We start from the raw sequence: 13,944 nt of genomic DNA on the forward strand, positions 1-13,944 counted from the left end.
TAAGTACTGAGTGCTTCTTTCGGAATTCAGCATATTTCCATGTGAATAATCTGATTTAACTAGGAAATATATCTGAACCAGAGTGTCCCTTATTGATCACAAACATTTTTAAATCTCCTTCATTTTAAAATCACCTTTGACAATAGCCTAAATAATACTTTGGTTCATTAGTAATGCAAAACTTTTTTAAAGTAGAGGTATTTGGTGGGAGAGAAGCCAATCCACTAACTTTTAAAAATTTGTTATACAGGATTAGCTGAACCATCCTTTGTTGCCAAACATGAAGATAGTTTGTTTAAGGATTTATTTCAAGACTACGAGAGATGGGTTCGTCCAGTGGAACACCTGAATGACAAAATAAAAATAAAGTTTGGCCTTGCAATATCTCAATTAGTGGATGTGGTAGGTGTGCATATCATTCCATATTCAATTTCACACAGGTCTGTGGAGAGCGTATTGTGTGCCCAGGCACCGTGCTCGGCTGCAAAGATTACAAAGTTGAATGAACATAGTCCTTTTCCTCCAGGAACTCACCAGGGAAAAACAATTATTACACCACAGACATAGGAATGCTGTATGTTTATATAATCTTGTGTAGTTTAGAAATCATTTTATCTCATTTGGTAATTAAAATAGGTCTATTTTTTAATAAATTCAAAGATATTAAACCCTTTATATGGAAGTTTCTCCTTAAATATGTTAAAAAATATGACCAAAAAGTCAAAAAATTTAAAAGAAAAAACCCAAGAGTTAGAGTTGTAGATTTTTAGGACCGAAAAGGGATCTCAACAGATCATTGCCTCAGTATCACACTTAAAACATTTCTTAGGTTTTTCCATGTGACATTTACCAGGTAGTAAATTCCCCATTGTAACTTGTTCTTATTGTCAAGAGATTATTTCTATTTTAGACTAAAAGGTTCACGCTAATTTTTAAACTAGTTTCTTCTTTTTCTGATCATGTCAATCAATAATTGTTTCCCTGTTGTGTTCCCAGAATAGTCAAATATGTGTGTGTGTATGTATGGATGGATACAGATAACATTTATAGGTGTGCCTTTATTTTCTGATTAGAGAAGCAATGCATGATTTTTGGAAAGAATTTAGGAAGTTCAAAAAAATAAGAATAAGAAAATAAAACTTGACTGTAATTCTACCACCCAGAAATGACCATTGGTAACATTTTGTTGTGTTTCTTGCCAGTTTTTTCTTTGTGAATATGTTACAAAATTGAAGTATTATTTTAGATATAATTTTGATTATTGCTTTTTCCCCTATTGTTACATGATGAACATTTTCTTATTATATAATCTTCAAATGTAATTTTTGATGGCTGTATTTCATTTATAATTTATTTAAACATTCTCTTATTGTTGGCAGAAGCTTGCTCCCAATTTTTCCTATTATAAAGGACAATGATGAATATTTGTACATAAATGTTTGAATTTCTCCTTTCCTTAAGAAAGGTGATGAATCAAAGGATATACATTTTTGAAGTCTGTTGACTGATATATGTAACCTAATTGCTTCCAGAAAGATCAATGAATATGGACTCTGTGCTTGATCCTTTGCTAGGCAACACAGGAAGATTTTAAATATAAATTAAACATAGGGAAGTAGGAAGTAAGTTAGTAGGGCTTGCTTTCAACTTTTCTTTCTAGCTGGGACTGTCAGCATGTAAATGGAGTAAGTGTAGAATGCTGCAGTACTAAATCGTGATGTCACAGAGATCTGGGATTTCGGATCTTGATGATTGAGATTATCAAAGAAGCCTGGGTAGAAGAAGTGGCACTTGAGCTGGGCTTGTGCTAAGTGTAGGATCTGGCATGCAGAGAGGAAAGAACTTTAATAACAAGGAACAGTATAATCACAGGTACATTTTTTTTTGTTCGGCTGTTTAGATCGATGGTCTGACTGGATGGTAGAGGAGGTGAGGAGTGATGCCTGTGTGCCACTGTGCCTTTGCTCCTGCCATTGCTTCTGTTTGGAGAACTTTCCTTCTCAGCACAAGCCATTTATCCTTCAAGGCCAAATTCATCTGTCAGACTCTGAAATCCGAACTTCCTAAGACAGTCTCTCTTCTGTTCCAGTTACACTGACTGGCACTCATGTGCTGGCAGGGCTGCCTCAAAGCAGAGTGAGCTTTAGTCCTGTGTCTGTCCCAGAGCCTAGCATGGTGTCTGGCACGTAGTAAATGCTGAGTGAATGAGAGATCTGATGGGTAACAGACATGGTAAAAGCAGTACTTTAAGAGGATCAATAAGATAATTAAATATGTGGCTTCAAAGAGTGAAAGATTAGAAGCTTGAGAGGCAAGTTAGACCAAATATAAGAAGGAACAGGACTTGACCACTGAATATGGAGGGAAGTGTCTTATTTTGAAGCCTAGGTGGTTAGAAGGGTAACCAATTTGAAAGAGAAAATTGGTTGTTATGGGGGCAGGGCAGAGAAGACGATGGGTTTGCTTTTGGTATGAGGTCATTGTGGTCCATTCAAAAGAAAATGTTCACTGAGGAACTTGGAAGGTCAAGACTGGCTCCGAGGTGAGAGACAAGGCTGAGGATGTCGGTTTGGAATTGCTGGCCCGGGGATGATTGTTGAAAACTTTGAACTGATGCAGTTTTAAAGCAGAGAGAGCAGGAGCCTGATCCTTGAAGAACATTCACAGAACGTGGTAGAAGCAAGGGTTAGCCAAGCAGAGACGTTGAGGAAGGGTTGCTTCTTGAGAGAAGAGCCCAGAAAATATACGGTCAGTGACAATGAGAGGGGAGGAGGACTGGAGTCAAGGAAGATGAGGGTCAAGGGCCCTGGACATTGATAGAAGCTTCACTGAATTGCTTCTCAGTGGGTTTATGTTCCTTTTAATCTCTAAGGTCTTTGCCCCGCAACCCTGTGTTCATGTTTAGTGGCTCTTCCTTGAAGTTTCCTCAGATTCCTATCTTACTTCCTACGTGTTCTCACTCTGTCTTTTTAAAATATCAGTGTTGGCTTGTTTTGATTTTATTTTTATGGTCAGGTTAAAAAAAACCCTATTACCCCTAAAACTTTTCTGCCATGCTTATGAGTAGTTAACATTTCTTTATCTGTGGTTTCCTCCTGAGTGTCATCATACATTTGTCTTCACTCAGTTTGGTTTTTTTAAAAAAATTAATCAATTAATTAATTTATTTATTTTTGGCTGTGTTGGGTCTTTGTTGCTGCACGCAGGCTTTTTCTAGTTGCGGCGAGAGGGGGCTACTCTTCATTGTGGTGCACAGGCTTCTCATTGTAGTGGCTTCTCTTTGCAGAGCGCAGGCTTCAGTAGTTGTGGCTCATGGGCTCTAGAGTGCAGGCTCAGTAGTTGTGGCGCACGGGCTTAGTTGCTCCGCGGCATGTGGGATCTTCCCGGACCAGGGCTCGAACCTGTGTCCCCTGCATTGGCAGGTGGATTCTTAACCACTGTGCCACCAGGGAAGTCCCTCAGTTTGGTTTTTGTTGCATCCTCCACTGTGTTGAACACGTGATAGATGCTCAAGAGATACTTGAGGTTAAAAGAGGCTGTATCCCCCCTAAGGCAATGGCTAACCCACATCTTTGGGGCCAGCTGTGAACTTATGGGTTTTTCTTTTATCTCTGTTACTATTAAAGATACTAAGTATGGACTAGGTCCTAGCTCACAGAGCAAAATCTATGTGTGTTCACATTTTTCTGGTGAAAAGGTCTATAATTTTCATTAGATTCTCAAAGACGACCTACTGCCATGCAGCATCACAGGTAATATGTTTACCAGAACTTTCCTAATTTGTAATGCCTCTGGTTAGAACTTTGGTCTGAAAGGCATATTCTAATACAGGGCTCAGCAGTTATCCTGGATGGTGTGTGACCTTGGGGTGGACGGTAGAGCTGGTGGCGTAGCGTTTAAATGTAGGAGTTTTGAGTTTTAGAATCGGTTTTACCACTAATTGGTGGTGGGATTTTAAGCAAGTTGCCTCACTGGGCCAGTTTTCGTATTTGCAAAATGAAGGGATTACAGTAGATAAAATCTCTAGGCCCTTTCCAGCTCTAGTGTTTTAATCAAGGAAAATTGCTCACTGGAAGACAGTGTCAGAGGGATGGCCATGCTGTATTTCCTAGGACCCATTCTTTCCATGTAGGGACCTAACAGCTGTCTTTGTCCCTAGGGATGTGCTTCCTTCTGGCCTCCTCCTTTCTCCTAGGTCATTCACCTGTTGTTCGGATGGGATAGGGAATGGAAACACTCTGGTCACCTAAGCTATTTATATCCCATCCTCTCTACCGAACTGTAGGGATTGCCTCGTGCTTTTGTGTGTCTATGTGCTCTGGGCATTGTATCCTACACAGGGTCTGTTTGTGGTTGATGATCATGGTGATCTTTTACTGGTTCAGTTGGCTCCATGATATTTCAGTAAAACTTAATGAAAGAGTTATCACTTTAATTAGGCTTTGAAAATTCAGTGAAGGACTGGCGTAAGTGAAGATAAGACAACAGGAAGGTGTAAGTAGCAAGGATCCCTGGTCCTCTAGAAAAGTAGGATGTAAAAGCTTTATGAAGTTGCCATTCAAGGCTCTGACATCCATATTTTTTTCTACGTAACAGCTCCATGGAGAGACTCAAATATGTGCCTCAGCAGAAGCTATAGTCCCTCAAGAATGCACACATTGTATCTCACTGATTGTAAGATGCACATTTTTCCACATTTTAGCACTTCTGAAGTCAAGATGTCTTATAATTAATGACAACTTACAATTCATTATCAGCCTTTTTCTTTCTTAGTGCTAAGTACATAAAATAATGTTGTGATTCTTAGATTGCATCTTAGATTTGAGGAAATGTAGTAGCTGAGACTATTAATATTAAATCTAAAAATGCCAATGGTGTCCTTTCGGGCAGCTTATCTGAAATACAGAGTATGTTGGAAGGAATAATGTGAAATTAGGCTGGTAAAAAGATCCTGCTTTTCTAGAGAACTGGATTGATGAACAGAACATAGGTACTATATAGAGAGGAGTGTTTATATAAAACTGAGAAAATTCTTATTTAAAGAATTATTGTTTCTGTAATTGAAATAATCAGCCTTATTTAAATTTTTATTTCATAGGATGAGAAAAATCAGTTAATGACAACCAATGTCTGGTTGAAGCAGGTATGTATAAAATTCAAAGGGCCACCCAACTGTTGACTGGTGCCACTGTTATTACAGGGTTTGTAGCATGAGTATCTGGTCTTGGTGGATTGGCAGGAGGCAGAAGGATGAGGTAGATGGAGTCTTGTATTCATTCAGTTAATATTATTTGAGTGCCCGCTATATGCCAGGCACTGTTCTGGGCACTGGGGAAACAGCAGTGAACAAAACAGACAAAAGTCTAGGCCCTCAATGAACTTCATTCCAATGGGGGGAATAGATAGGAAGTTGTATAGTACCCTCAAGCTGATAAGCTTGGAGAAGAATACACCAGGAGAGCAGATAGGGAGGGTTGGGGACTGTACTTTTAAATAGGATGGGCAGGGGAAGTACCACTGAGAAGGTAATATTTGAACAAAGACTTGAAGGAGGGGGAGAAGCAAGCTATGTGAGTATCTGGAGGAGGACTGTTCCAAGCAGAGGGGACAAAAACGTGCAAAGGTCCTGAGGCTGGAAGGTGCCTGGCGTGTTCAGGGAGCAGCAAAGAAGCCAGCTGGCTGGAGGTGAGTGGCCATGGGACGGGTGTAGGAGATGAGGTCAGTGAAGGAACAGGAGGCCGATGGGTGTTCCTAGCATAGGTTATGAGTAGTGGCTTCTAGGCCACTGTAGGATTTTGGCTTTTACTCTTCAGTGAGATGGGAACAGGCAAGAATGTAGTGATTTATTTTTATGTTCATAGTCTCTCTTATATAAAGGACTTCTTTTCTTTCTGGGCCAGATGTCCCCAACTGCTGTTGAGTGCTTCCCTTTGTTCTTTATTATTGCTGATTTTTAATACCTACTGCCAGTTTCCTAACCCCCAATTCCTGAAAGACATGTGTGCTTTCCTTGGGGTGCAAGTCTTTTTTTTTTGCGGTACGCGGGCCTCTCACTGTTGTGGCCTCTCCCGTTGCGGAGCACAGGCTCCGGACGCGCAGGCTCAGTGGCCATGGCCCACGGGCCCAGCCGCTCCGTGGCATGTGGGATCTTCCCGGACCGTGGCACGAACCTGTGTCCCCTGCATCGGCAGGCGGACTGTCAACCACTGCGCCACCAGGGAAGCCCGGGGTGCAAGTCTTGACGTGATCACAGAATTGTTACTGTGTGGAGGTGGGACAAGGTGTTAAACTATGTGGAATGTGTAATAAATCCAACTGCTCTTTGCATGGACCAGTCCAGCCAGTCATTGACAAGACAGCTAGAAAAGAGAATGTTTCCCTTGAACTTGGACTTTAGGTGCCCATGGCTGCAGCTCCTGGGCATGGTCAGCTGGTGGGAGAAGAGGTGTTGAGCAGATCCATGAATGTACGCAGCTCTGGTCCTCGCCTGTGTCTCCTGAGGACCATGGCTAGAGCCACCACGTGAGGGGACAGGGCTATATCCTCCAGTGCCCATAAGAAGGACGTGGAGGTGAGTTTTCTTTATTGGGAGCAGAGGTGACTTCGTGTCTGAAATGTCTGGATTTGGCAAAGAGAGTATAGCTTTCAGTGTTTTTGACTGTTAATTTTATTGAAATTGAGTCAGGTTTCTTTGTTTTAAAGGAATGGATAGATGTAAAATTGAGATGGAACCCTGATGACTACAGTGGAATAAAAGTTATACGAGTCCCTTCAGACTCTCTCTGGACTCCAGACATTGTTTTGTTTGATAAGTAAGTTATATCCAGAATACCATTTTCTGTTTTCAAAAGAAAACAACTGTATTACTATTAGGCACTAGTAATTTTTTCTTCCTTTTGACAATTGTTTAGCTATAAAGTCAGAGGACTTAATCTTGTGTTCTCTCATTTCATGAACCTACGGATAGGTTCTGTGGATCCTCTCCCTTTTTTGGTATATTGTTTTCTGATCATAAGTGTTCTTGGATTTCAAAAATTTGTAAAACATTTGGGAAGTCCAAAAAGGTATAAGGAAGTTGGGGGGAATATAATCAATCCCGTTATTACCATCACTTGGTGGCAACCACTGTTAGAAACTTACACGTATGGTGGACTTACTCTGTACCTGGCATTGCGCTCGGTGCCTTATCTTTATTCATTCAGTTCTCAAGATAACCTTATGAACTAGGTACGATCACATCTATTTGACAGATGAGAAAATGGAGGCCGAAGATATTTACACTTGTCCAGGATCACACAGCTCACACGTGGTGCGTGGGGAGTAGCCTGACATCCCCATTTACACTCTTATTTTCTAGACTACATATTTGGCAGACTGCCTTCCAGATTTTTTGGTAATGGTTAAAAATAGTTAAGGTCATGCTTTATGTTTAAATATGCATCCTTCTAATTTTGCTTTAAATACTGTATAAGAATCTCCCACAATGAGGAATGTTGGATTAACTATTAACTCATATTTGTAGGTATTCTACCTAAGTGTGTTTTGAGGATGGTTTTTAACTTAGGGGAGAGGATACTTCTGGGTGCCAGTTTCACTTTTTTCTGGGACCAACCACTCCAGGACATTTCTGGGAATTTGTGCTTATCCTAGTGCACTTTGTCTCATTTGCAAGAAGGCATTGACATGAGGACAGAGCAAATGCTAAGCAAAAAATACCTTTCACTTTTCAAACCTTTACCTCCATGCTTCTCAACATGGAAGGAGTGAACAAAGCATGATGCAGCTTCCTGGAGCATCATCTTACTCTAAGTCATTGCAAACATTTGGATATTTAACATGGATATATCACACAGGAGTGTGCAAAAGTCACACGAATTTTAAGATAGAGAGCAATCTTTCGAAGATAGCTCATGTTGGTGGTGATGTTTCCTGCTAGACTTCTCCAGTGCGTGAGTTCACACGATGGCAGAGTTGGAGAGGGACGGCTGTTTTCCAGGGCTGTGCCCAGTTTGGGGCTATTGTTCTTTCCCTGTCAGTGTAGGAAGCGTCCAGTATCTGTCATGGAGGGAGAAGAGCACTGAGGGGAGAGGGGGACGTCTAGGAATGTGGATTCAGGTTCTGGCTCTGTGCACACCCTTTGTTATAAATTAGCCTAATTACATTTTGTGTGTAATCAAAGTGAAATCATTTCAACCACTTGAATCTCAGGATTCTGTGAATATAGATCTGTCAGTCCTGGAGTAGATATGGAAATAGGGGTTTAGTTTCAATGGAGTTAGATATTTAAGGGCAGTGTCTTTAAACTAGAGTCCCCTATGTGGAGCAGGTATATCTCAAGTGTAATAATTTAAAAAGTATTTCATGCTATGGTATAGGTTTTCTTTTATATTAGGCTTGTAAAACGCACGCCCCGGTTGTTTAATCTCTGCATTGTTACTGTGCATGTGTGTATTTCAGTGCAGATGGACGTTTTGAAGGGGCCAGTACGAAAACTGTCGTCAGGTACGACGGCACTGTTACCTGGACTCCACCGGCAAACTACAAAAGTTCCTGTACCATTGATGTCACATTTTTCCCATTTGATCTCCAAAACTGTTCCATGAAATTTGGTTCTTGGACTTACGATGGATCACAGGTTGATATAATTTTGGAGGACCAAGATGTTGACAAGAGAGATTTTTTTGATAATGGAGAATGGGAAATTGTGAGCGCAACAGGAAGCAAAGGAAACAGAACAGACAGCTGTTGCTGGTATCCTTACATCACTTACTCATTTGTAATTAAGCGTCTGCCTCTCTTTTATACCTTGTTCCTTATTATACCCTGTATTGGGCTCTCGTTTTTAACCATACTTGTCTTCTATCTTCCTTCAAGTGAAGGTGAAAAGATTTGTCTCTGCACTTCAGTACTCGTGTCTCTGACTGTCTTCCTTCTTGTTATTGAAGAGATCATACCCTCATCTTCCAAAGTCATACCTCTGATTGGAGAGTACCTGGTGTTCACCATGATCTTTGTGACACTATCCATCATGGTCACTGTCTTTGCTATCAACATCCATCACCGTTCTTCCTCAACACATAACGCTATGGCTCCGTGGGTCCGCAAGATATTTCTTCAGAAGCTTCCAACACTGCTTTGCATGCAAAGTCATGTAGATAGGTGCTTCAGTCAGAAGGAGGAAACTGAGAGCAGCCGTGGACCAAAATCTTCTAGAAACACACTCGAAGCTGCACTTGATTCCATTCGCTACATCACAAGACACGTCATGAAGGAGAATGATGTCCGTGAGGTCTGTGACCGCGTATATTTACAAATGCAGATCTGTTTTAATTCTAAGTCGGGCAAACAGCATGACCCTTAACGCTAAGCCTAGATTGAGGGCCAGAGATGTTGACACACTGTTCTGTAAAAGATCTTTACTAAAATTTCAGTTAAAACACCTGCAAAATGTGGCATGTACACAAATCTCACGTCTCCCTTTCCCCCATCAGCATCTTGGATGACTTTTGAAAACACTTTGTGTTATGCTGACTGTTCTGTTATTCTAAGGCGTAGTAATCCTGCCGTTTGGTTTTTGGCTCTGACAATGATTAACTGTTTTAATTTGATCTTCAGTAACTTTGTTTCTGGATTCTATAGTAATCTGCAGGCACAACTGCATTATAGTTTATCAAAAGTGATTTCATTTTTTAAAGAATGAGTCTAATGGAGCCTTTATAAATACAGCCAAGATATTTTTCTAGAATAAATCTCTTTGTTGTTCACTTATAAGAATTTAAGCGAAATCAAAAGCAGTAAGGTATTCTCAGGTGTTATATATTATACGTCAACGTGTACAAGTGAAGCGTAGTGTAGTACTTAATAATGCTTAATTTGCTTAAAAACAAAAATTTGCTCAAACTGTTATAGAAAAATAACTCACTGGCTCCTTATTTAAGGTTAATATTTAAAATGCAAGAACTGAACTATGAATACATTTTATTAATGTGATCATATTGAACTGGAGTTTGCTTTCAAAACATGTAAATTTCAGTCTTGTCACTATTCTTTATTTCTGTTGTGTAATTTTTAAAAATTATTTATTTTTGGCTGCGTTGCATCTTTGTTGCTGCGCATGGCTTTCTCTAGTTGCAGCAAGCGGGGGCTACTCTTCGTTGCGGTGCACGGGCTTCTCATTGCGGTGGCTTCTCTTGTTGCAGAGCACAGGCTTTAGGCGCATAGGCTTCAGTAGTTGTAGCATGCAGACTCAGTAGCTGTGGCTCACGGGCTTAGTTGCTCCGAGGCATGTGGGATCCTCCCAGACCAGGGCTCAAACCCGCGTCCCCTGCATTGGCAGGCGGATTCTTAACCACTGCGCCACCAGGGAAGCCCTGTGTAATATTTTTAAAGCTACGACTATAGTACTATTTTCATAATTGAATTTACTTTGAATAGTCGCATTAAAATTATATGAATTCTCTCACAGATATAGAGAACAAACTAGTGGTTACCAGTGGTGAAAGGAAAGAGAGGGGAAAGGTAGGGGCAGGGGACTAAGAGGTACAAACTACTATATATAAAAAAGCTATCAAGATATATTGTACAGCACAGGGAATACAGCCAATATTTTATAATAACTTAAATGGAGTATAATCTATAAAAATTTAGAATCACTATGTTGTACACCTGAAACTAATATAATATAATCAAAAAATAATAAAATAGTACCTAGAATAAAAAATGTATATGAGTTCTAATCTCTAAAGCCTTTTTAAATGGAAAAATTTCTAGCAGGCGTGGTAAGCAGGTGGAATGAATCCGGTAAAATAACAGCCCTCCCCCCAAAGGGACATTTGACATATGTTTCTAATAAACTTAAAAAAAATTTTATTGTAGTTGATTTACAATGTTGTTTTAATCTAATAAACTTTTAATGCTTGTGGATCATAAAGTTTCTATTTGGTGTAAGTATAATTAGTTTATAAGGTGAAGCTGTCAATGGAGTCTTAAAAATTACAGATATTAGGGGCTTCCCTGGTGGCGCAGTGGTTAAGAATCCGCCTGTCAATGCAGGGGACACAGGTTCGAGCCCTGGTCCAGGAAGATCCCACATGCCGTGGAGCAACTAAGCCTGTGCGCCACAACTACTGAGCCTGTGCTCTAGAGCCCACGAGCCACAACTACTGAAGCCCGCATGCCTAGAGCCCATGCTCCACAACAAGAGAAGCCACCACAACGAGAAGCCCACGCACCACAATGAAGAGTAGCCCCCACTCGCCGCAATTAGAGAAAGCCAGTGCACAGCAACGAAGACACAACATAGCCAAAAATAAATAAATAAAAATTTAAAAATACAGATATTAGATAATGATATGGATTGAGATGGGATTTAATGAATGTCTGCAAAGTGTTGTGCAAAAGGATCCGGGCTCCTTCCAAGAGGGCCAAGTAAATGGGGTTTATTTTCAGGGGAAAAACTTATAAGTAGAGAAGCAGTAGGGTGTTTATAATCCATTAAATTCTACATTATCCTGAAACTTGGGGCACAGTTCCTATAGAAGACCCGGTGCTTCATAGAGAACAGGGGCTAGGGAAGCTCGTGGTCAAGGAAGTGGCCTGGTGGGAGGGAACCCCTGGTGCTTGGGGCCTGGTCTCAGCCTGCCCTTCCCTTGAGGTCACTCACACCTGCTGAGCCAGCTCCCTGCTTGGGCTGAGAAAACAGGGAGGGAATGAGCTCACCAGAAGCTCTGAACTCATGAGCTTAGGTTAAAATGGTCCCTAGGAAATCTTAGGAAAATAAAGCAGGTGAGGTGAGGAAGAAGATTAACAGCTGTTGAATACATATTATTCTGAACCAACTTTTGTCATGAAGTTAACTTCAGGCTGGATTATCTTCAAAAATTAAAAGAAGTAAACACTACTGGGCCGAACAAGTAATAAAGATAACTGTATATAGTAAGAATTAAAAAGATGTTTTAAAGTTTATTATAAAATATCTAAGTACTATATTTTATTAAAACTATCAAAATAACCCACTTATATTACAAGTCGACGTGTAAATTTACGAATTTTGTGTCTTAACTATTTAACATGGGTTTTTTGTTTTTTGATACAGGTTGTTGAAGATTGGAAATTCATAGCCCAGGTTCTTGATCGGATGTTTCTGTGGACTTTTCTTCTGGTTTCAATTGTTGGATCTCTTGGGCTTTTTGTTCCCGTTATCTATAAATGGGCAAGTATAATAGTACCAATTCATATTGGAAATGCAAATAAGTGACACTTCCCTAGGGGCTGTAGTAGGAATTTAGTTAAAAGGCACATATCTCTTATGGCACCTATACAATTATGAAAATGTAAATTGTGTTTAAAATTTGATGCAAGCTTCAACAGATTAACAGACACTAACATCAGTTGATCTCAATAGATTGCCCATTAGAACATCTACCTGCATGACTGAAGTAATAACTGGCTGAATAACATTTGATCTTTTAAAAATAGCAGCACAAAATATTATCTAAACTGTACTAGTAGAAATCTAATGTTTGTATCCTGTCAATTAATTCTGCTTTGTAATCAACAGTTAAGTTCATCTTTTGACTGTGCTGGAAAATTCCTGTTGTATTTGAAGACTGATTTCATTTAGTAAAGGTACACATTTAAAAATTTTCTCTGTCCTGTATTCACTGGGTAAGAGCTAATCTTAAGTATAATATGTTGCTGTATTAAATAAGCTGACTACTTGGTATGATAATGGTTGAATGTGATGCTACTTTTCTATAAGCAACATTTTTAAAAAATGAAGAATGGGAATTGGGAACTCCTTTAAGGCTTACTTTATTTTGTAGATGCGTAAGCTGAATAATTATTAACTATGTTTACAGCCTACCTTCCATTGTGAAATCATACAATAGATAACTCGTGTCGACATGCAGTAGCATATCCTTAACATTCATTTCAATCCTTTTGTCCACTTTTTCCCACAATTAATAGAACCACCTTCTATATAAATTCTGGTAGCATCTTTTTATCTTTGATCTTGGAAGTGTCCATGACAACTAAGTGAATCCCGTTTTAAGAACACGTCTGTGGATACTACCAAATTGTTCTGTGAGAAAACCATCTTCTAAAATTAAAGGTGGTATTGTAATTATGTATAAGCACATTGTTACATACCTGTCATGTTTCAATTTTATCTCTTTCATTCCAACAGTTACAGTACTAGAATATTAGTGTTGCAAGGGCCTTTAGACGTAATCTGGTCTTAGCCTATTACTACTTACTTATTCAGTACAGTATCATGTATCACAGGTAGACAAGTTAAAATTTCATCTCTACTGTCATACAGAGTGAAGTAAGTCAGAAAGAGAAAAACAAATATCGCGTATTAACGCATATATGTGGAACCTAGAAAAATGGTACAGATGAACCGGTTTGCAGGGCAGAAATTGTGACACAGATGTAGAGAACAAACGTATGGACACCGGGGGGGGAAAGGAGCGGGGCTGGAGGTGGGGGTGGGGGTGTGATGAATTGGGCAATTGGGATTGACATGTATACACTGATGTGTATAAAATTGATGACTAATAAGAACCTGCTGTATAAAAAAATAAATAAAATAAAATTCAAACAAACAAACAAAAACAGAAAAAAAACAATTTTCATCTTTAATGTCCCTGACTCAGCTATGACCAGGAAGAAAATACTGACAGAAATCTTGTATTCGATTTCGAACTCTTAGCTCTTGAGAGAACAAATGCCTTATTTATTTATAGTAACAGGTCTAAGTTCAATTCAACACTCTTTAGAAGGCAGAAGGGATCCTGTCTAATTTGCCTTTTATTTTAGGCAGGTGTTTAATGCTATTTAGTGAGTGAAAGTCTCCTCGTTCGATGAGTTTAAATTGCCATTTGGCTGTCATAGCATGTATATATCCCCGATCCCTCTTATTATGTCTCCACTACTATT

General features: G+C 39.6%; 1 protein-coding gene across 3 annotated transcripts in view; it reads left to right on the forward strand.

Annotated features, from left to right (window-relative positions):
• The window catches only part of CHRNA5 (cholinergic receptor nicotinic alpha 5 subunit), a 61,337-nt gene extending 47,599 nt beyond the window's left edge, over positions 1-13,738 (forward strand). For 2 of the 3 annotated variants that reach the window (XM_089906942.1, XM_022580146.3), the window contains 5 exons: positions 251-402; positions 5,099-5,143; positions 6,703-6,812; positions 8,458-9,289; positions 12,095-13,738. In XM_089906942.1, coding sequence (XP_089763068.1) covers positions 251-402; positions 5,099-5,143; positions 6,703-6,812; positions 8,458-9,289; positions 12,095-12,256 — 1,301 coding nt within the window. In that variant the 3' untranslated portion in view covers positions 12,257-13,738. The remainder of the gene's footprint in view (positions 1-250; positions 403-5,098; positions 5,144-6,702; positions 6,813-8,457; positions 9,290-12,094) is intronic. The other variant, XM_089906941.1, reaches the window with a different exon arrangement.
• Positions 13,739-13,944: the final 206 nt, after the last annotated feature.

Source organism: Delphinapterus leucas, chromosome 2 (assembly GCF_059928025.1).
Source record: "Delphinapterus leucas isolate spDelLeu-1000000601 "Yukka" chromosome 2, BTC_Dleu_Yukka2, whole genome shotgun sequence".
NCBI lineage: Eukaryota > Metazoa > Chordata > Mammalia > Artiodactyla > Monodontidae > Delphinapterus > Delphinapterus leucas.